Genomic DNA, 20,863 nt, shown 5'->3' on the forward strand with positions numbered 1-20,863 from the left:
ATCCGCCTATGAGTGAAAACATGTGGTGTTTGGTTTTCTGTTCTTGCGTCAGTTTGCTGAGAATGATGGTTGCTGGTTCATCAATGTCTCAAAAAGGACAGGAACTCATCGTTTTTTATGGCTGCATAGTATTCCATGGTATATAATTTTTAAGTTCTTTGTTATACTCAACCGTGAAGAGAAATAGCATTTTCAGATTTCTATTATAAGCAGGATTGGTGATACCAAAGTCATCTGACCCCAAATATCTTACACATTTCCTCTCTTCCTACCCCCAGATCCCTAAGGATAAAAAAAATTATCATCTAATGACACCCTTATAAAATGTCTTTTGGAAAGCTGTGTGAATTTACTGGGTTTGGGTACTATGTTTCCCAGAAATACAGCACAGGGATTAGTTTATCTGATCAAGATCCACTGGCCCCTAATAACAAGGAGAGAAGGGGCAAAAGTGGAAGCTGTCCTTGCTGTTGAAGGTAGAATAGAATATAAACCTTCACAAAAAGAAAGTCTAAAGCAGAAATGCAGAGGTGAGGTCCAGTCATCCAGTGTATTACACTGAGATTTCAGTCATCTAGTGCAGTGGTCTCCCCAACCTTTTTGACACCAGGGACTGGCTTCCTGGAAGACAATTTTTTCATGAACCTGGGAGCAGAGATGGTTTCAGAAGAATTAAGGCCCATTACATTTATTGTGCACTTTATTTCTATTATTATTACATTGTAACATATAATAAAATAATTATACAACTCACTATAACATAGAATTAGTGGTAGCCCCAAGCTTGTTTTTCTGCAACTAGGTGGTCCTATCTGAAGGTGATGGGAGACATGACAGATCATCAGGTATTAGATTCTCACAAGGAGCACACAATCTAGATCCTTCACAAGCACAGTTCACAATACAGTTTGCACTCCTGTGAGAATCTAGTGCCACAGCTGATCTGACAGGAGGCAAAGCTCAGGTGGTAATATGAGCAATGGGGAGCAGCTGTATATAGATAAAGTTTCACTTGCTCACCCACCGCTCACCTCCTGCTGTGCACTCCCCCATGGCCCAGGGGTTGGGGACCTCTGATCTAGTTGGAAATATGAGGGCACTGGGAATTCTGAGTATTCATCATTTAGCTCCCACAAGGTAGGTGAAACAGAATGAATGAGAAAATAATACTCTATGTATATATAAAATGCTTCACAAAAATCCAGTGATACAACCTATTGTATAGGCCTCAGCCATCTAATTATATCATCTGGTGACTAGAAGGTATGGTCATAATTACAACTGCTACTCACAATATGTGACTATTCCATTTTGAACACACGTTAAACATGCTGTATATTCAGTATTTCACAGCCCTTACCATTTTGTCAAAATGAAAAGGGCAATTACTCAAAATGTTCTATTTCTTACCAGTATCTCAGGACTGGGTGGTGGAGGAGGAAGCTGGACTGGAGGCAAGGTACTCAAGGCAAATCCTTGCTTTACTTTGTTTATTTGTTCATTGTACTGTGTCTGGTAGGAGAAGAGTAAAAATACTTCAGAGTGCAACCAACTTTAAAGAAACAGAATATGGGAATACTTGATGTAGTTTTGAATAATACAACATAGAAGATGGGTTCTCAACTTGTCAGAAATAATATAAAAACAGGTTCTGACTGAAAAGGAAAATTCTACAGACCATCCCCACATGTAAACAGTTGTATTTTTAGGAGTGGTTATTGGTTAATAAGAAACAGAGACACAGATAATTCAGAGATCCTTGTGATAATTCCTTAGTGTTTCCATAATTTTCAGCTCTAAAATAGGAAACACTGATATTAAGCACAAAAAGAGATTAAAGATTCAAGAAGCTATAAATATTATACTGGCAAAAAACAGGAAAAAAACGTATTTGTAACAAAGAGTTAAACTACTTGCAAATGTTCATTTTAAAAACTGAAGGAAAAATTATAGAGATTACTTATTAAATTCTACACTGTGTTTATCTCAACAACTCTAACTCTAGCTTGCTCCAGGTCCATATATATTTTATTCTCTTGGATTTTGCCAAAAATGAGACTCCAACCTGGAAGTTTAACAACACACTTTCAACATTTTTTGGCATTGTCCCCACTTTTGCTTACCATATTATTTTGTAAAGAGATGGAAAAGAAAGTCTTATAAAACAAAACGTTTAGAAACTTCTGCACAGAGGACATGTGCTCTGAAGGGCAGGTCTTGTGAGGCCAAAATTTTGAATAAATCCAACAGAAATGCTAAGCATCACTAAAGATTGAGTAAGAAAGGGCCGGGCACGGTGGCTCAAGCCTGTAATCCCAGCATTTTGGGAGGCCGAGGCGGGTGGATCACAGGGTCAAGAGATCGAGACCATCCTGGTCAACATGGTGAAACCCCATCTCTACTAAAAACACAAAAAAGCAGCTGGGCATGGTGGCACATGCCTGTAATCCGAGCTATTCAGGAGGCTGAGGCAGGAGAATTGCCTGAACCCAGGAGGCGGAGGTTGCGGTGAGCCGAGATCGTGCCATTGCACTCCAGCCTGGGTAACAAGAGCGAAACTCCGTCTCAACAACAACAACAACAACAACAACAACAACAAAAAAGATCGAGTAAGAAAGAGTTTAGAAACAGTGAAAACCCCCAAAGGAGCAGGACAAATATACAGTCCACTTGGCATTTCACAATTTAATGACAATGCTTTTTTTTTTTTCTGATAGTGTTGTGAAATCACAAAACAATCAACATTATATATCCACCTTTATATATATATGTGTGTGTGTGTGTGTGTGTGTGTGTGTTCTAAAACAAAATTAATTAACATTCAGTGGATTATCTTTTGTAGCATTGTTCTACCAGTACTTAGGAATTTACTCTTTTGCATTGTAGAATAATTACATAAAAAGTTAGAGTGAAAACTAATACAGACCTACTTGATTTTCCTTTTAATTCTGTAAACACATTATTACTCAGAATACACGAAAACATTCAGTTTTTAATTCCAATTTCTGTTTTAGAGACAGTTCACTCTGCTGTCCAAGCTGTAGTACAGTGAGATGATCATAGTGCACCATAACCTGAGCATCTGGCTCAAGTGATCCTCTCACCTCAGCTCCCAAAATTCTGGGATTATATGCATGAGCCACTGTGCCCACCCAAAACATTTATGTTTGACTGGGGCATTATTAGGTTTGAAATTCAAGGAAAGCTAGGTGTGAGGGCACAATTTTTTAGTTTATTATTTTCTTGACTAAGGATACAAAAGACTACATGTGTGACTCAAGAATGTTACCTACAACCAACCACATAGAAGTAATATCAAACTGAAGGCATAAACTTTTATAACTAAAATGGAAAAATATATTCTTCCTTAAATTTTTCTACTAATATGTTTTCTAGCTTTACACTACCTATAACATTAAGCCAATTTACTCTAAATATATTTCAGGACTTACCCTGAGGAATGCAATCTTGTTTCTAACATCTGCCACTATGGCATTCCAACTGTCTACCGCAGCTTTTAATTGAAGTGATTCTAGGTTGCTGTTGTAGAAAACGAGACACAAAAGAAAGCTCTTTCTTTTTATAACACTTCAGTTTTCCAAATATTTCTATCATGCTTTCTAGCATATATGTCAACAAAAAACAAAATTACCCCCATCACAACAACAATTACCTCAAATGCACATAAAGATGTATGGACAGGTCTGTTACTAAAACTAAATACAAAAACCAGTAATAAAAAAATTAACTTTTCAAGAGCAAATATAATTTATGCTTCCAGAACAAGTTTTCTTCTATCTTGATGATGTATTTTTAGTACATATTATAAAACCTTTATAAGGTATCTTTCCAGTGAAGCAGGAAAACCTTAGTCATCTAATACAGCACTGTTCTCAAAAATGTTAACTCATGTTGGAAGCAAGTTTTGGACTATCTTCATATTAACTATGAAATCCAAAAGCAATGGTTGGCCTACATGGCTCCTTTCAAATTAGAAAAAGATACTGTCTATGGAAGGATAAATTAGAAATACCTTCTCTATCAGGATGAATGAGGTTGCTGCCTTTATACAGTATATAAATTGCACAAACAATAGTTTTATCAACACATGCGTATCAAATGAGTTAACAAAAGTAGAAACAACTTTGAAGTTGTTAGGGTCTATTATCTCTAGAAAACAAATTTCATATGGCCTTTTAAAAGGTTCTATCCATTATAACATCCCACGCCAGTACAACCCAGCCCAACAATTTTATAAGAGTTGAACAAGTTATCACTAGGATCATCTCATATAAAGAAGCTTCATAATATCCTAATGTACAGAGCACTCTCTCTCCTTCTAACAAGCAAAGATAGACTGACCATTTACAACAGTACTTTTCTGACTTGAACGCACAACAGTGTATCCTGATAATCTTGCTCATCAGACTCTGATTCTTTAGAATTAAAGAACAATGCTGATTATTAAAATGATAATCATTTAAAAATAATGATGCCTGGGTCCCAGAGATTCTAATTTAATTAATTCTTTAAGTTTGAAGGTATATCCCATAAGATTATAAATTTAAAGAGAATTTCACGCAATCTGTTCAATATTTGAAAATTACTCTATAATTACTATAAAAGCATAGCAGAAAACTACCTTTAACATATGATTTATGTGTTAATATTGATGTTTCCCTCAACATATTCCCTAGGTATTCAAAATCAGGCATTACAAAGGAAAACCATTAGAAAAAAAGTCTTCCAATTAGAATCCACCTTGTTTCATAAGTATCTGGTGTTTATATATGTCTCTGACTGAGAGACTTTTGATCTACTTCACTACGGAGGAAGGGAAAAATCTTTCAGCAGCTATTATTGTACATAGTACTCAGTGGACTTCTCAGTGCTTCAGCAGAAGCAGCCAAGTTACAAGCATCAAAGTAACCAAATGACTTTTGAGGTTTAAAAACAAAAACAACAAGAACTTCTGGTAAAAGGAATTTCACAGGGAAAAAAAATGAAAAAACAAACAAACAAACAAACAAACAAAAAAACAAACCCACAAAACCCCTAAGAGCTTCTTTAAGAACTCTGATGTCACATATGTAAAATACATCACAGATTACATTCAACTGTGGAGACAATTGCTAACATCTCTAAGATTAAGATGCATTAAGGAAGAGGGAAAGGTTACCTTGCTGCCATGTGAGTCACCCTGGCAAGTTGATTGAGACATTCCTTTTCAGTCTGCTCTAGATGAAGCAAACCAAAATCCCTACGACACTGTAAGAAATACACCTACAGGTTTTTGAGAGAAAGATAAAGAAGTTGAAGGTGTGCTTGTAAAAGAACGTTCTTTTCTCAATCATCTCAAGTAAATTTAAAGCTATTTCTCACTTTCTTCCAATAGCATCTGGGTTCCTTGACCATTCACGATACATTACAAAAGCTTTTAAATCAATGCCACCTCTGCAATTCTTTTTTTTTTTTTTTTGAGACGGAGTTTCACTCTTGTTACCCAGGCTGGAGCGCAATGGCGCAATCTCGGCTCACCGCAACCTCCGCCTCCTGGGTTCAGGCAATTCTCCTGCCTCAGCCTCCTGAGTAGCTGGGATTACAGGCACGTGCCACCATGCCCAGCTAATTTTTTGTATTTTTAGTAGAGACGGGGTTTCACCATGTTGACCAGAATGGTCTCGATCTTTTGACCTCATGATCCACCCGCCTCGGCCTCCCAAAGTGCTGGGATTACAGGCTTGAGCCACCGCGCCCGGCCTCACCTCTGCAATTCTAATTTCCTTATTTAATGGTTAATAGGTTGGTAAACATTCTAGAATGTATCTTTTCAACTTGGTACTCATACTGGAATCATCTCAGAAACTTTCAAAAATAGTGCCTTGGTCCCAGATATTCTAATTTGATTGATACTAGGTATAGCTTGGGCATTGGCATTTTTTAAAACTCTCTGGTAATTCTAACATGCATTAAAGTTTGAGAACACTCCTCCTATCTATTTTTTTCTCACTGATGAAGAGGTAAGAAAATAATCAGACCATACAGAAAGATATGGGTTTGGAGATTACATGGTCCAGTGTCTCTCCCATAGCAGGAAACCAGAAAAGTGTCACTACTTGCACAGTCATTTAGCTTCTGTTTTTCACTACTAATCACTCAGTATTCACTAAAATACACTGTTGGGCAGCATTAAGTATTAGAAAGTTCTTCCTTTTTAAAATTAACAATACAAGCACAGAGAAATTTACTGATTAAAAACAATAAAAAAACACTGTATACACTTGAGCTTTTAAAGTAATCTGAACTTTTTCCTTTGTTAAAGCTAGTATCTCAACAATATTCTTCATGAATTCTTGGTTCAGATATTACTTCTTGGTTGCTGACTTTCAGGATCCCAAGTTCTCTGCTGGAGAACAGAGTTTAACCCATGACAGAGGTGGAAGGTTTGTAATGTTTTTAATGTCAGGAAGCTCTCTAAAAATGTGAGTCTTATTGTATATCAAGTTTGGTTATGTACAAATGAAAATTACATACACATATACAATCATATTTATTTGGAGAGACCCTAGCTGTGGTATTCTAAGCTAACTTAGAAAAATTCGGGTAAATTTATGGTAGTCTGAAAAGCAAGTTGGTTTTTTACATTCAGGTGTATGATGTGTCTGTATTTTTTGTAAGATCTATATAGGAAGTGGCAGACAAATAAGATATTGTGGCAGTAGTAAAATGTTATTATTAGAAGTTTGGCTTAGTGACTTGGCTTCATGAGAATTTCCCAAGATGTCTGTATTTGCTATACACACTTCAACAGACTGATTTCTTCGAGTCACTGGGGGAGAACAACACAGGATCATCAAAACTGAAATATTCATACATGATAAGCCAATGAGTCAAAAAAGCACAAGACTTTGAGCTGTATTTTCCTGGCTGATCCTAAGATGTTTTATTTCTGTTTATACAAAAAATAGTCTTTTAAAAATTCTTTAGTATATGGTATACAAGTAAAACTTTCCCCCAACATTCCAATACCCCTGCCCTCGTTTTTTTGTTTTGTTTTGTTTTTACCTCGGCTGTTAAAGCTCTGCTAGTTTCTGTATTCAGTTTGCTCACATATGTTTTCATTGTGCTTTCCAGATTATGCTTTTCCATTTCCCACTGAGATCTGAAATATATGATCATTAAAGACTCAGCAATATTACATCAAGCACAGCCTTTTTCATCTTATTCAGGAGGAAAAAAGTTATACAATCAGTAGGAAGTTATTTCTTGGAAAAGTGTATAGCACATAGAAACAAGAGAAGATATTGTTCTGCTGTTATCCTTTACTATCAATAATATAGAAGTTTTAAAGCTATCAGGGTATAGGTTATGATTCAAAACTTGGCTCTGAAATCAAGTTGTCTGAGGATGAATCTCAGCTCCACAGCTTACCAAATGTTAAAACCCCTCAGCAAGTACAATGAACTGAATGTTTGTGTCCCCCCAAAATGCATATGTTGAAATCTTAACCCCCAAGGTGACAGTATTAGGAGGTGGTGCCTTTGGTAGATGATCAGTCATGAGGGTGCAACTCTAATGAATGGAATTAATGCCCTTTAAAAGAGGCCTGAGAGAGCTCCCTTGGCTGCCTTCTGCTATGTGAAGTCACAGCAAAAGACGACTGTCTATGAGGAAAGAGGTCCTCACCAGACACCAAATAGGCTGCCACTTCGATCTTGGACTTCCGAGCTTTCAGAACTGTGAGAGATACAACTCTATTTTTATAAGTTACCCACTCAGTGGTATCTTGATATACCAGTTCAACCTAAGACAGCAAGCTACTTAATTTCTCTATACCTCAGCTTAGAGGAAGAAATAGTACTACCTACCTTAAAGAGCTATTGTGAAAATTAATTCTGATAATACAAGGCACTTCGTGTTTAGCACATAATAAGCCCTAAATAAATGTTAGCTAGTATCATGATTAATATGTTCTACATGAAATTTTTATAAGCTTTTTTGTATCCCAACAACAGCAACCACATAGGTTTTTATTATTCCTGTCATTAAGTGAAGTCACTGCATTAAAATATTTTGATTGGTTATTTCAGTGTTCATAGTCAATGTTTTTGACAGAAAGCACACCCTATAGTTTGAAAGGGAAGGAGGGAGATGATGGTAAAGACATTGTTTACCGTCATCCCAAGGACATTAGGGAAGTGGTTACCTTTAAGGTTTCTTTTTTTATTCTCATCTCAGTTTCTTACACTTGACTCCAAGAATTCTATATACAAATCAAATTCTAAATGTAATGAAAACAATTAATTGAAAATATAGCATTATAATAGAGACAGTCACAAAGGCCATCCTCAATGTTTTATTATTAGAAACACTTGGAGCTGGGCGCAGTGGCTCAAGCCTGTAATCCCAGCACTTTGGGAGGCTGAGGCGGGTGGATCACGAGGTCAGGAGATCGAGACCATCCTGGTCAACACGGTGAAACCCCGTCTCTACTAAAAATACAAAAAATTAGCTGGGCATGGTGGCGCGTGCCTGTAATCCCAGCTACTCAGGAGGCTGAGGCAGGAGAATTGCCTGAACCCAGGAGGCGGAGGTTGCGGTGAGCCGAGATTGCGCCATTGCACTCCAGCCTGGGTAACAAGAACGAAACTCCGTCTAAAAAAAAAAAAAAAGAAACACTTGGATACTTGAGGACCTAACAAACATTGATGAGAAACTTGGTAACAATATCATCACTCTCCCTTCCATAATTTGTACACCTTTCAAAGAGTGTCTGCTCTTAAGATGACTGCTAGCGGCTTCTTAGAACTGTATTTATTTATTTTTTAATAGTCCTCACAATGTGCCAGGTGCTGTTTTTGGTGATTAACACAGATTTTTTTTTTTCTTTTTTATTATACTTTAAGTTCTGTGGTACATGTGCAGATCATGCAGGATTGTTACATAGGTTTAATTATATCATTAAATATCATGTGAAATTTGCCTATAGGAAAAAATAAAAAATTGGACTTTATCAAATTAAGTTTTTTAAATGACATCAAGAAAATGAAAAAGCAACCCACAGGATGAGAGAAATATTTGGAAATCATGTATCTGACAAGGGACTTGTATCTGATCAGGGACAAGAACTCTTAAAACTCAACAATAAAAAGACAATCTAATTTTTTAAATAGGCAAAGGACTTGAATAGACATTTCTCTAAGAAGATATATAATTGGCCAATAAGCACATGAAAAGATGCTCAACATAATTAATCAGTGGGAAAATGTAAATCAAAATCACAGTGATATACTACTTCACGCATAATATAACGGGTAAAATAAAGATGCAATTTTAACAAGTGTACCAAATGTTGATCAGAATGTGGAGAAACTGAAACTCTCATACACTGTTAGTGGGATTATAAAATGGTACAGCTACTTGGAAAACAGTTTGGCAATTCCTCAAAAAGTTACACTTAAAGTTTACTCAACACCCAGCAATTCTACTCCTTGCTACAAACCAAGAAATACAAAAACATGTTCACAAATCTGTATATAAGTAACAATAACAGTATTCATGATGACCAAAAAAATGGAAACAAGCCAAATGTCCATCAACTGATGAAAAATAAAATAAGGTATATCCAAGGAATGAAATATTATTTATCCATAAAAAGGAATGAGTAATGATACATCCTACAACATGGATGAATTTTGAAAATATGTTAAGTAAAAAATGTTATAAGAGGCTACATATTACATAATTGCATTTATATAAAATGTCCAGAATAGGCAAATCCATAGAAGTAGATTAGTGGTTGCCAGAAGTGGGAGGACGGGAGAATAGAAAATGATATCTAATGAGTTCCTTTTTTGAGGTGATTAAAATGTTCTGGAAATAGATGGTGGTGATGACTGTAATCCTCTGTGAATACACTAAAAACAAATCAATACATTATATATTTTAACAGAGATAACTTTATGCTATATGAAATAGATTTCAAAAAGGTGTTATTAAAAAAATTACCCACAGGCAAAATAGATGAATAAGAATGAAACTTGGCTAATTTCATAAAGCAGTCACACCTAATAGTACTGATTTGGGTAACTCTTAAGCTCTAGTCTCTGGAAGTAGTTTGCTGTGGGACTATAACACTGCTGATACAGATTCTTCTGGCAGTTTTCTAGAGTCAGAGCTAAAGTGACCATATCTTCCTATTTGCCTAAGATACTCCGAGTTTACGCCTTTTGTCTCAATGTATTATTAATACTGTTCAATAGCAGCCTCAAAAGTACCCCAGTTGGAATGATAAATTACATTCATATGCCAGCCAGAAAGCGTTGAGTGAAATACACAGAGAGAGTGCACCCAAAGAAAAAGCTAAGTTTGTTACCTTTTCATGGAAAGTTGTTCTTTAAGGTTCTTGATTTCATTATCTTTAGTATGGATTTGACGCTGTAATCTAAGCAAGCAAACAAAGTCAAAAAATGTTAGAAAATATTTCTCATTAACACAATCAGAACAGCTCTAGCTACAGCTGTGCAGGAGCCCAAGTATGTCCATTTGGGGCCACAAATCTTGAGCCTGAATACAACTGAACTCCTATACCTGATCCTTTTGAAATATATATTGTTTCTGATGTCTGATTTACTTCCTAAAGAAAAGGGAACTAAGTTCTAATTCAGTAAATTAGACAGCAAATCTTGTATCCTCAGCTCAATGACGTGGAAAAATGTCTTTAGCTCTTCATGCTTCAGCTTACTTATTAGAAAACAGAGATGGTATCTTCTGATTTTCTAAGACTGTTGTGAGATTGAGAACTTTAAGTTCCTTAAAGTGGTATTATATCAAGTCACACAAATTAGAAAGACTGATCTGAAGGAAATCAGACCTTAAATACTGAAGCGACAAGGGTGTGTACAAATACTAATTTTAATTAAAACTATGACTTAGCACCCGGGGGTCACTCATATGATCTTATCATGGAAAGAATGGGTAAAAATTTTGTATAAATCAAAATCTATATAGCCTGTTATCGGCTTCAAAATTAGTATGTAAGAAACTAAGAGAAATATGTTTTTGCTTGACATATATTCACATGCCATTAAAAAAAATTTTTTTTAAATTGCATTTTAGGTTTTGGGGTACATGTGAAGAACATGCAAGATTGTTGCATAGGTACACACATGGCAGTGTGATTTGCTGCCTTCCTCCCCCTCACCTATATCTGTCATTTCTCCCCATGCTATCTCTCCCCACCTCCCCACCCCCGTCCCTCCCCCATTTCCCCCCAACGGACCCCAGTGTGTAGTGCTCCCCTCCCAGTGTCCATGTGTTCTCTTTGTTCAACACCCGCCTATGAGTGAGAACATGCGGTGTTTGATTTTCTCTTCTTGTGTCAGTTTGCTGAGAATGATGGTTTCCAGGTTCATCCACATCCCTACAAAGGACATGAACTCATCTATGATAGACTGGATAGGGAAAATGTGGTACATATACACCATGGAATATTACGATGGGCATTTGGGTTGGTTCCAGGTCTCTGCTATTGTAAACAGTGCTGCAATGAACATTCGTGTGCATCACATGCCATTTTTGATGTTCCTCCCTTATGCCACTGTATTTCTTTTCACAACCAAGCTTTTACATAAACCTAGTAATTAACTTAAATATTAAGAGATTTATAATAAAAGCACATTGCCCTTTAAGTCTCTAATCTGTTTAAACTCTTGGAATACATAGAAGAGTTTGGTTAATATAAAGTATTGGAATAATAAGTCCTTGAAATGACAACTTTAATGTTGGATGGATTGCTCACTACTTAGATGTCAGAGACTAGCCATTCACCTTTACTGTAAACTTCTCAGAAGACTTAGAGATTTACAGTTAATGTTCTGTTGGTCTGAGAATGCAGTGAAAAGAAACCAGGTCTCTTTCTGTACAAAAGAGGTCATGTTCTCAAGTGAAATATTAAGAAATATAAGCTTCATTACTGTGACACATAGGAATATGTTGACAGAGTTGAAAAAGCAGTAATTTGTAAGACTGACATCTTGTTCTCCTTTGTATACTTCCATTACTTCAATATTCTATCTAGCTCTAGTTTGCAGTGGGCAATAAGAGTAGACATAACTAGTGGGGAATTCAGAACACCTAGATTCTTAAATAATAGAGGATAAGGTAGGCATAGTTCTTATTATCCAGCTCAGATAAGAGCCAGCTACATATGTTCAGGTAGTTTTTTTCTCATGTTTAATATGACAGGATGAAATTATTATATTTTCTTTTCTAAAAAATCTATAAAGTTCTCAAGTTAACTCCGGATATCGAGTTTTATTACAGACTTTATTGACAGCAGTTTCTTGATATTTATTAAGTGCTTACTGTAGTTTATGCAAAGTAAGTCACTTGCATAAAATTTTCTTTTTAACACTTTATCATCAACAAATGTTTGCCAAACATTTACTGCACACATCAAACTGAATTAGAAAAAAAACAAAAAAACAAAACATGATTTTTTGCTTTCTAATCTCCATATTCTAGGATGAAAGAAGCCAGCATTTACAATTAAGGAATATTTATATTTTATCACTTACTCTTGGGCAATGATTGGATGAATTAAACAAAGAAAACATTGAAAAGCTTATATGAGAACACAGATGAGTCATTATGTCCATTCTGCCTTGATGCCCTGTCTTTTCTTCCATCTCATCCCACCTAACCTTCAATGCCGAGGTTCAGTACTATGTCTTTAATAAAGTTCTTCACTGAAGGAAGTTCCTTATCACAACAATCAAAAGTATTCTATCTACTCTACAAAATTTCCATTAAGTATATCCTTGCTTGACAGTTTTTTATTACGTACTTTTAAAAATAGTCAAACTTTTTATTTAGAGAGAATTGTAAATTCATATGCAGGTATAAGACATAATATACAAAGATCCCATGTATCCTTTTCCCAGTTTCTCCTAATGGTAACATCTTGCAAAATTATAGTATAATACCATAACCAGAATATTGATGGTGATACAGTCAAGATACTGCACAGTTCTATCATCACAGGGATCCTTCATTTTGCCCTTTTAAAGCCACGCCCACTTCCCTTCCACTCCCATTCCCTTCTTATAACATTGGAACCACTAATCTATTTTCCGTTTTTATAATTTTGTCATTTCATGAATGTTCAAGAAATGGAAACATATAGTATATAAGCTTTTGGAACTTTTTTCCATTCAGCATAATTCTCTGATGTCTGCAATGTTTGTAGTATTTGCAGTGATATCACTATTTTATTCTGGATGGTAGTAATTTATGTCTTTTCTCTTATGTTGTCAGTCTTGCTAGAGGTCTGTCAATTTTATTGACCTTTTCAAAGATACAGTCTTTTGTTTCACAGATGTTCTCTACTATTTTTCTTTTTCCAACTCATTCTTTCTTAGTTTCTTGTTTTTGAGATGGGGCCTCACTATGTTGCCCATGCTGAACTGTAACTCCTGGGTTCAAGCAATCCTCCCATCTCAGCCACTCAAGTAGCTGGGACTACAGGTGTACACCACTGCATCCTGCCTCCATTATTTCTAATCTTTATAATTTCTTTCCTCCTGCTTGCTTTAAGTCTATTTTGGTTTTCTTTTTCTGGGATCTTGAAGTAACAGCTTGGATTACCCACTGAAGACTTTTCTCTTTTTCTAATGTGTCTGTCTGTTTAGTGTTATCATCTTCTCAGCACTGCCTCAGCTGTGTGGCACAAATTTTGATATATTGTATTTTCATGTAAATTCAATGTATTTTGTTTATCTTGAGATCTCTTCTTCGACCCATGGATTATTTAGACATGGGTTGCATGGTTTCCAAGCCTTTGGAGGTTTCTTGGTATCCCCATGCTACTGATGTCTAATATGACTCCATCGTGACCTGAGAACATGCTTTGTATGATTTCAACTCTTAAATTTGTTGTTGAGGTTTTACGGCCCAGGATATTGTCTTTCTTGGTAGACACATCCTGTGGTCACTTGAAAGCATGTGTATTCTACTGTGGTCTGGTGGGTTATTTTATAAATATCAATTAAGTCCTGTTGGTTGATGGTGGTTATTGAGGTCTTCTATATCCTTGCTGATTTTCTGTTTAGTAATATTATAAATCGAGAGTGGGGTTTGAAGTATTCAATTATAATGGTAAACTTCTCTATTTTTCCTTTCAGTTCTATCAGGTTTTACTTTATGTGTTTTGAGGATGTTTTTGGACATATACCTTAAGATTCCTGTGGATTGATCCTTTTATCATTATGTAATGTCCCTCTTTGTGTACAGCAGTCTTCTTTCCTCTGAAGTCCACTTAATCTAATTTTAATATAGCCACTCTTACTTTCTTTTTTATAAACCTCTGCATGGTATATCCTTAGCTTTATTCTTATTTAGGTCCCTTTACCCTCCTCACTTTTTGAATATATTGCGTTTCTTCTACGTACATTGAATTCCATGAGATGGTGTTAAACTTTTTGCTTCAACCATCAAATACGATTTAAGAAATTAATAAACAGTAGAACAATCTCTTATTATTTATCATACTCTTTACTCATTCTGATGGTCTTCTTTCCTTTCTGAAGTTTCAAGCTTCTATTGTATATCTATTTTTAATGTTTAGAGACCTTTCTATAGTCATTCTTTAAAGGTAGGCTATATGAATTTACTAGCAATAAATTCTTATAATTTTCCCTTGTCTGCGACTATCTTTATTTTCCTCTATTCCTAAAGAATATTTGTGCTAAATATGGGATTCATGGTTCTGCTTTTTTCTTTCAGTAACTATTTCATTCTGGTCTTCATGGTTTCAAATGAACAAAATCTGTTGTCATTCAAATTACTGTTTCATAAGTAATTTTTTTCTCTGCTCTTTTTCAAGACTTTTTTTTGTCTTTTATTTTCAGAAGTTATGATGTGTCTTAGCATGGATCTTGGAGTTTTTGCTATTTGGGGTTTATTTAGTTTGGGGTTCACTTAGTTTCTGAATTTGTAAATTTATACATTTCATCAAATTTGGGAAATTTTCAGTATTTCTTCAAATAATTTTTCAGTCTCCCTCTCATTCTGCTCTCCTTCTGAAATTCCAGTGACAAGTACTTTAGCTCTTTTGTTACTGTCCCACAGGTCCCTTAACACTCTGTCTTTTTCATATTTTTCTCTCAGTCTATTTTCTCTTTGTTCTTCAGATTGAGTTCATTCTATTCAGCTGTCCCCATGTTCACTGATTGAATCCTTTCCTTTGTCATCTCTACTCTACTAGTGAGTATATCCAGCAACTTTTAATTTTAATCACTGTATTTTCTAGTTATATAAATCCCACTCTTTATTATAACTTATTATTTCCTTACTGAGATTTTCTATGTTTTCATTTATATCAAAATTATTCAGTTTTGTTGAAGCATTTTTATGATGGTGGCTTTAAAATCCTTGTTAGATAATTCCAATATCTGAATAATATTGTGATTTGCTGGTCTTTTATCCTTCTTGTCTGAGTTTCCTGGTTCTTGGTATAGTCTATGTTTTCTACTCCACCCTAGATATTTTGAATATTATGAGACTCTGGGTTCTATTTAATCTTCCTATTTTTAACAAGCAGTCTCCTATTGAGGTATAATGTAAAAGCCAAGGAAGGTGGGTATGCATGGCTTTGCACTGTGCTCTACGAAAAGCACCCCAGGAAAAGTGGGCACTGACTCGCACTGCCTCAATGCAGATGAGAGGTGTACAAGTTCAGCTCCCCTCCCAGTCCCACTGATACCTTCCTATGAAAGCGGAGCACCAAGTCACACTGCCTTCTTGCCGCCAAGTGGAATATAAGATCAGCTCTTTGCTGGACCCTGCTGACATTAGGAAAGAAGAAAGCAAAGGACTGACTCACAGTACTTTGTCGCTGCAGGGTGGAGGCAGTTCAGCTCCCCGTTGTGCCCTTCTAGCACCAGCTGAGGGAAGGGAGTAAAGGGAATGCCAACTAGCCCCATGGGTGAAGATTTAATTCTCAGTAAGAGGGAGTACGGATGAAGCCTAGTATTGACTAGTTTTGCCTCAGACTGGCTTGTTAAGTAATATTGGTGCTGAGTAGCGGGAAAGTTCAGCTTTCAGCTGACTGACACATCCTGCAGAGGAATTAAAGTACTGTCTCCTTCTCCCCAGTGGAACATGGAAGTCGGCTGCCTGGTTAATACTGCCAACACTATCCTAACAGAAAAACAGGATTCCTGCTACCTACTTATGTTAGATGGGAGAATTGGTGTGTACTGCCTACTTCCAAGGGGTGGCATGGGACCACTTGTGTGTGGCTTCAGTAGGGTGGGTATTGCCAAAAAGCCTTTCTATTATTATAATTTCCTTTTACTGATCCTTTGGCTAGAAGAAACAGGCTTTTTTAGAGTTTTTTTTCCCCTCTGCTTTTTAGCAATTCCAGGTTAAAGGCTTTCGCAGTGCCCCGAGATATATGGGAGGCAATCGGAAAATTTATTGCCAGCTCATTCCTTAAGTCTCAATGTCTTTAGACAGCATGCTTTCTTATTCCACCTTCTAGAGTGTTACTATGCTTTTCTGTTGTGTTATAGCTAGGGTGTTTAAGTTTTTAAGAAGAAACAGCTGTGAGAAATGGGGCTATACATCTTAGTGGACCTGAAGTCTCTGTTTTATGTAATTTTATCCTTACATGTTAATCTACATTCTCCATTGGATCATAATGAATGTCTCACACATTTGGTATCTTCTACATGTGCCTTCTGTAAGTTTTCTAACATAGTAGGCCCCTGATAAATGTTTGGTGAATGCCCAACACTAAATGCTCATTTTGTGAAGGCATATGCATCCCCTAAAGTGGACTGCTTATAGCCTCAAGCATGTAAGAGTACATGGGCCACCTGTCAGGAGTTGAGGAGGAATATCTTCAGATGGAAGAAAGTCAGCTCATCTGTACTGATGGCATTGCTTTTCTAGTCTCTGATATGATATGACATATTTCTAGATTAGTCATCCTCTTTAGGCTAAAAGATGAAGTTTTGAATTCTGAAGTACAGTTTTTTTTTTTTTTTTTGAGACGGAGTTTCGCTCTTGTTACCCAGGCTGGAGTGCAATGGTGCGATCTCGGCTCAACGCAACCTCCGCCTCCTGGGTTCAGGCAATTCTCCTGCCTCAGCCTCCTGAGTAGCTGGGATTACAGGCACGTACCACCATGCCCAGCTAATTTTTTGTATTTTTAGTAGAGATGGGGTTTCATCATGTTGACCAAGGATGGTCTTGATCTCTTGACCTCATGATCCACCCGCCTCAGCCTCCCAAAGTGCTGGGATTACAGGCTTGAGCCACCGCGCCCGGCTGAAGTACAGTTTTTTAAATGATTGCAGCCAGCTTCGTTTGTCTAAGCTTTCTTAAGTCCCACAATCTTCTAAACTTGAATGATCTCTCTAACTCTAGTAAGGATCAGTCTGACGATGCTAGTGAATGAAATTATGGTGTCAGAACTACGGCATCTAGTTCTTGCTAATAACTCCTTCATGCGGCAGATACAATATGTGAGAGAAAACTTAGACCTAAATCTCTGGCAAATATTTCCCCAATTTTATAAGAAACAGCTTGGACTCCCCACTCTAAGACATTCCCAGCACTTGTCTATTCTCCCTATCAGCATTCTAGGAACTGAATTGTATTTTAAACTAGACTTTTTGGATGGCTGGTGTCTTACGGTATTAGTTTGTTAAAATAATTTGGTTGAAACTAAGCTACTATTTAAATCAATACAGGTTGGAAGCAGTGATTAGCACAGAAAGAACAAACAAGGTTACTAATTTTTCCCTAAGTCAGTCAGAATTTTTGGTCAGGATACATAAAGTGTATCCTAAACTTTAGGTTTAGGAGAAAAGAGATTGGGGTAAGGTGGGAAAGAGTCAATCAATCAAACAAACAAAGAGATTTGTTTTCAATCTCACAGGCTTAGAACACAAATGCTCTGAGAGACCAACGTAAAAATGCACTCAACTGATTCTCTGGTGTCTTTGAGGAATGTATTCATATACTATAAAGAAACAGCCAATCATTGGTCACATTTTTACAAATTAGAGTCACGACCTGAAAGTTAATTATCTTTCTCATGTAATTCTATTATATTCACACTTGTTCGCCAATACATGAAAAGCTTGATACATAGTGTGAGCAGCTGCTTATTTCTCAATCCAGTTGGCAAGACAAAAATATGGTTGGTTTTTAAACAAGTGTAGCCTTGTGGTTGGAGTTCCCAATGTGTAGTCACAGTGCCACCTAGTGGTTATGCAGGGATTAAGTATTAAGGATACTGTTTATTATGGGGCAAATCCAGAATTTTCCTTTTATTAAAAGATTTACACTTACTTGGAAACCTTATTGATTCCAAAAGCCACTTGTTGATTAAGAGATGAAATAATTTTGTCTTTCTTTTTAATCTGCATTTGGTTTTCTTGCCACCGAAAAGTCACTGTTCTCAACTGTCTTTTGAAATCCTGATCAATAAAAATATTATTTCAGATAATTCTGTTCAAATCACCAGAAATTGAAAGAAAAATGCAAACAAACTAAGTTTTTTCAAACAGAAAGCACCTGTAAGTTTAATATTTGAAATACTTCTCACTTCCCTCGGATCTAATGGCAAAAATACTTACTTCACACTGATAGTGCAATTTATAAAGCTGCCTTTGACGAGCAAGCCTTTCCTTTTCAGTTTCTCCATAGTCTGTAGTTACCTTGCCAGCTGAGCCCTATTGAGCAAAGGAAATATGCATGTCTTACTTTCCTCTAAAAAACACTAATTTTTAGTTATTTGAAAGGGATTTAAAGTTGCCATCTAACTCCTGTTCATGTTTTTTGTCTCAAGTAAAACACCCAGCTTAGATAAACTCACCATTAGATAAACCCACTACCCTCAATTACAGCATTTAATAAAGAGTACCAGTTACTTGCCTGTTGCTGCTACTGCTGGATACCACTAACTGCATGCTTACCATTTCTTAAGCATTTTCTTTGTAAGAGTAATGCTTTTATTGTCATAAGAACCATATGATGTAGACAGTCATTATTTCCATTTTAGAGATGATAAAATAGTGAGTAACTTGCCCAAAATCACATAGTAAGTGGAGGAGCCTGCATTCTAACTCAGGCAGTCTTAATTGCCCAAGCACTTTATTACACTGCATCATCTGAGTTTAATGTTCAACTTATCCACTAGATTGTAAACATTGTAACAGAGACTCTGTCTTAGCATAGCTCTTGACAAAATGCAGGTGAATGTATCATTTCAGTTAAAATGTACATATTCTAATTAGGAGAAGAAAAAGGTATGACAATTATATGAATGTTGTACTATCAGCCAAGGAATCATTTGTACTACTGTACCCTTAGACAGTGAGTATTCCTACATATTATATACCACTATATTTAAACAGCAGAGCAGGTTATCACTGAATTCACACTAGCAGGTAAAAAAAATTGTTTTTTAAAAAAATTCTTTCATTTGCTGTTGAGCACTTAAATCATGTTCACATGCCTCTTCACATATAGGTACATCATTCCAAGCAGTGTCTACTACCAGGAATGGAGTCAGAAAAAAAAAATGGTTATACGTAGCCATTTTTGTAGCCATTTCATGGTAAAAATCATATTTAATTTTAAAAAATCAAAGCAGCTTTATATTACAAAACTATTTTTCTCATGACCGTAATCCAGTGGTATTATGCTAGTTTTTTTTTTTCCTTGTGGTATTCAAAAAATGTTTGCAACAAAAGCATCTGTAATCAACTTTGCCCTATATTTAAAGCCAGGAAATGTTTGAGGGCTAAGGTGAAGTTTCCTGAAGTTTCCAGCTTCTAGGGGTTCTTTATTTTTTATTCCATTTTCCTTCATATAGCCTTCCTTATCTCCTTTTCTGTTTTTCTCTTTCTCTTCACAAACAGTATAAATCACTTGGATTTTCAAAGGGTTATGCTGTTCAAACAGTCACAGGAAAAACCAGGTAACAACTGAATCTGAGAGAAGGCAGGCACCCTCTCCAATCAAGCTTACCTGCTCTATCATGTCCAAAATATGCAATTCATCCAGGCTATAAAACTTATCTTCTGTTGCAGAATCCTCTTGAACATCACTTGCATCATCTTTTATAAATCTACTGACTGAGTGTGGATTTGCTTCTTCTTTCTTCAACTGCTCTTCCTTTTCTACCATATATGGGCTATAGTGGCAACATAATCAATGTGAGCCTTTACAATTGTACAGTGATTTTCACCTAAGCTACGGCTTCCCAAATTATTATTGTACTGGTTTCATGAGATGCTCAGCATTAGAAGGGTTCATGGTCAAAGAAAGTTTGGATAGTGCTCATGAGTCTTTTGAAGATTCACAATGAACATTAGCATATTTAAAGTAGCACTCAATCAAGGTACCTATTTAATTCTGTTCATGCCACTGTTTTCAAAAATTATGACACTACAGAGTTCACTTTACAAATTATAACTAGTAATATCAGCTGCTTTGGAAAACAGTATTTCAGAAATACTGGCAAGCATTTCTGCATCTATTATTTTACCATTATAACATCCTTTGTTCTGCCATAATTTCTTTGACAAGTAGGTTGGTTTAAGCAACTTCAGTGATTAGGTCCAATGTACTTTTAAACAGAAGGTCAAAAACAGCAACATAAAACAGACTATAAAATGGAGGTTTCTTTTGTAACAAGACTTTTAAAAAAGAACTACAGTAATAACATGGATTTCAGTAACTTAACTACTAACAGAGACCACTTTTAAATAATGAAAATACTATATACAAATGATAGCAATTAACTAATTTCTATTCTTTTTTCTAAAATTTAATTGCCTGGTAC

The 20,863-nt window shown here is 36.0% G+C and overlaps 1 protein-coding gene across 7 annotated transcripts in view; it reads right to left on the reverse strand.

The window, feature by feature from the left end:
* The window catches only part of DZIP3 (DAZ interacting zinc finger protein 3), a 113,848-nt gene that overhangs the window by 21,621 nt on the left and 71,364 nt on the right, over nucleotides 1-20,863 (reverse strand). For all 7 annotated transcript variants that reach the window (XM_074404407.1, XM_074404410.1, XM_074404408.1 and 4 more), the window contains exons 19-26: nucleotides 20,047-20,212; nucleotides 18,651-18,746; nucleotides 18,364-18,491; nucleotides 10,376-10,444; nucleotides 7,066-7,162; nucleotides 5,180-5,283; nucleotides 3,453-3,540; nucleotides 1,411-1,512 (exon numbers count right to left, since the gene is read on the reverse strand). In XM_074404407.1, the coding sequence (XP_074260508.1) occupies nucleotides 1,411-1,512; nucleotides 3,453-3,540; nucleotides 5,180-5,283; nucleotides 7,066-7,162; nucleotides 10,376-10,444; nucleotides 18,364-18,491; nucleotides 18,651-18,746; nucleotides 20,047-20,212 (850 nt within the window). The remainder of the gene's footprint in view (nucleotides 1-1,410; nucleotides 1,513-3,452; nucleotides 3,541-5,179; nucleotides 5,284-7,065; nucleotides 7,163-10,375; nucleotides 10,445-18,363; nucleotides 18,492-18,650; nucleotides 18,747-20,046; nucleotides 20,213-20,863) is intronic.

Source organism: Saimiri boliviensis, chromosome 8 (assembly GCF_048565385.1).
Source record: "Saimiri boliviensis isolate mSaiBol1 chromosome 8, mSaiBol1.pri, whole genome shotgun sequence".
In the NCBI taxonomy this organism is placed as follows: Eukaryota; Metazoa; Chordata; class Mammalia; order Primates; family Cebidae; genus Saimiri; species Saimiri boliviensis.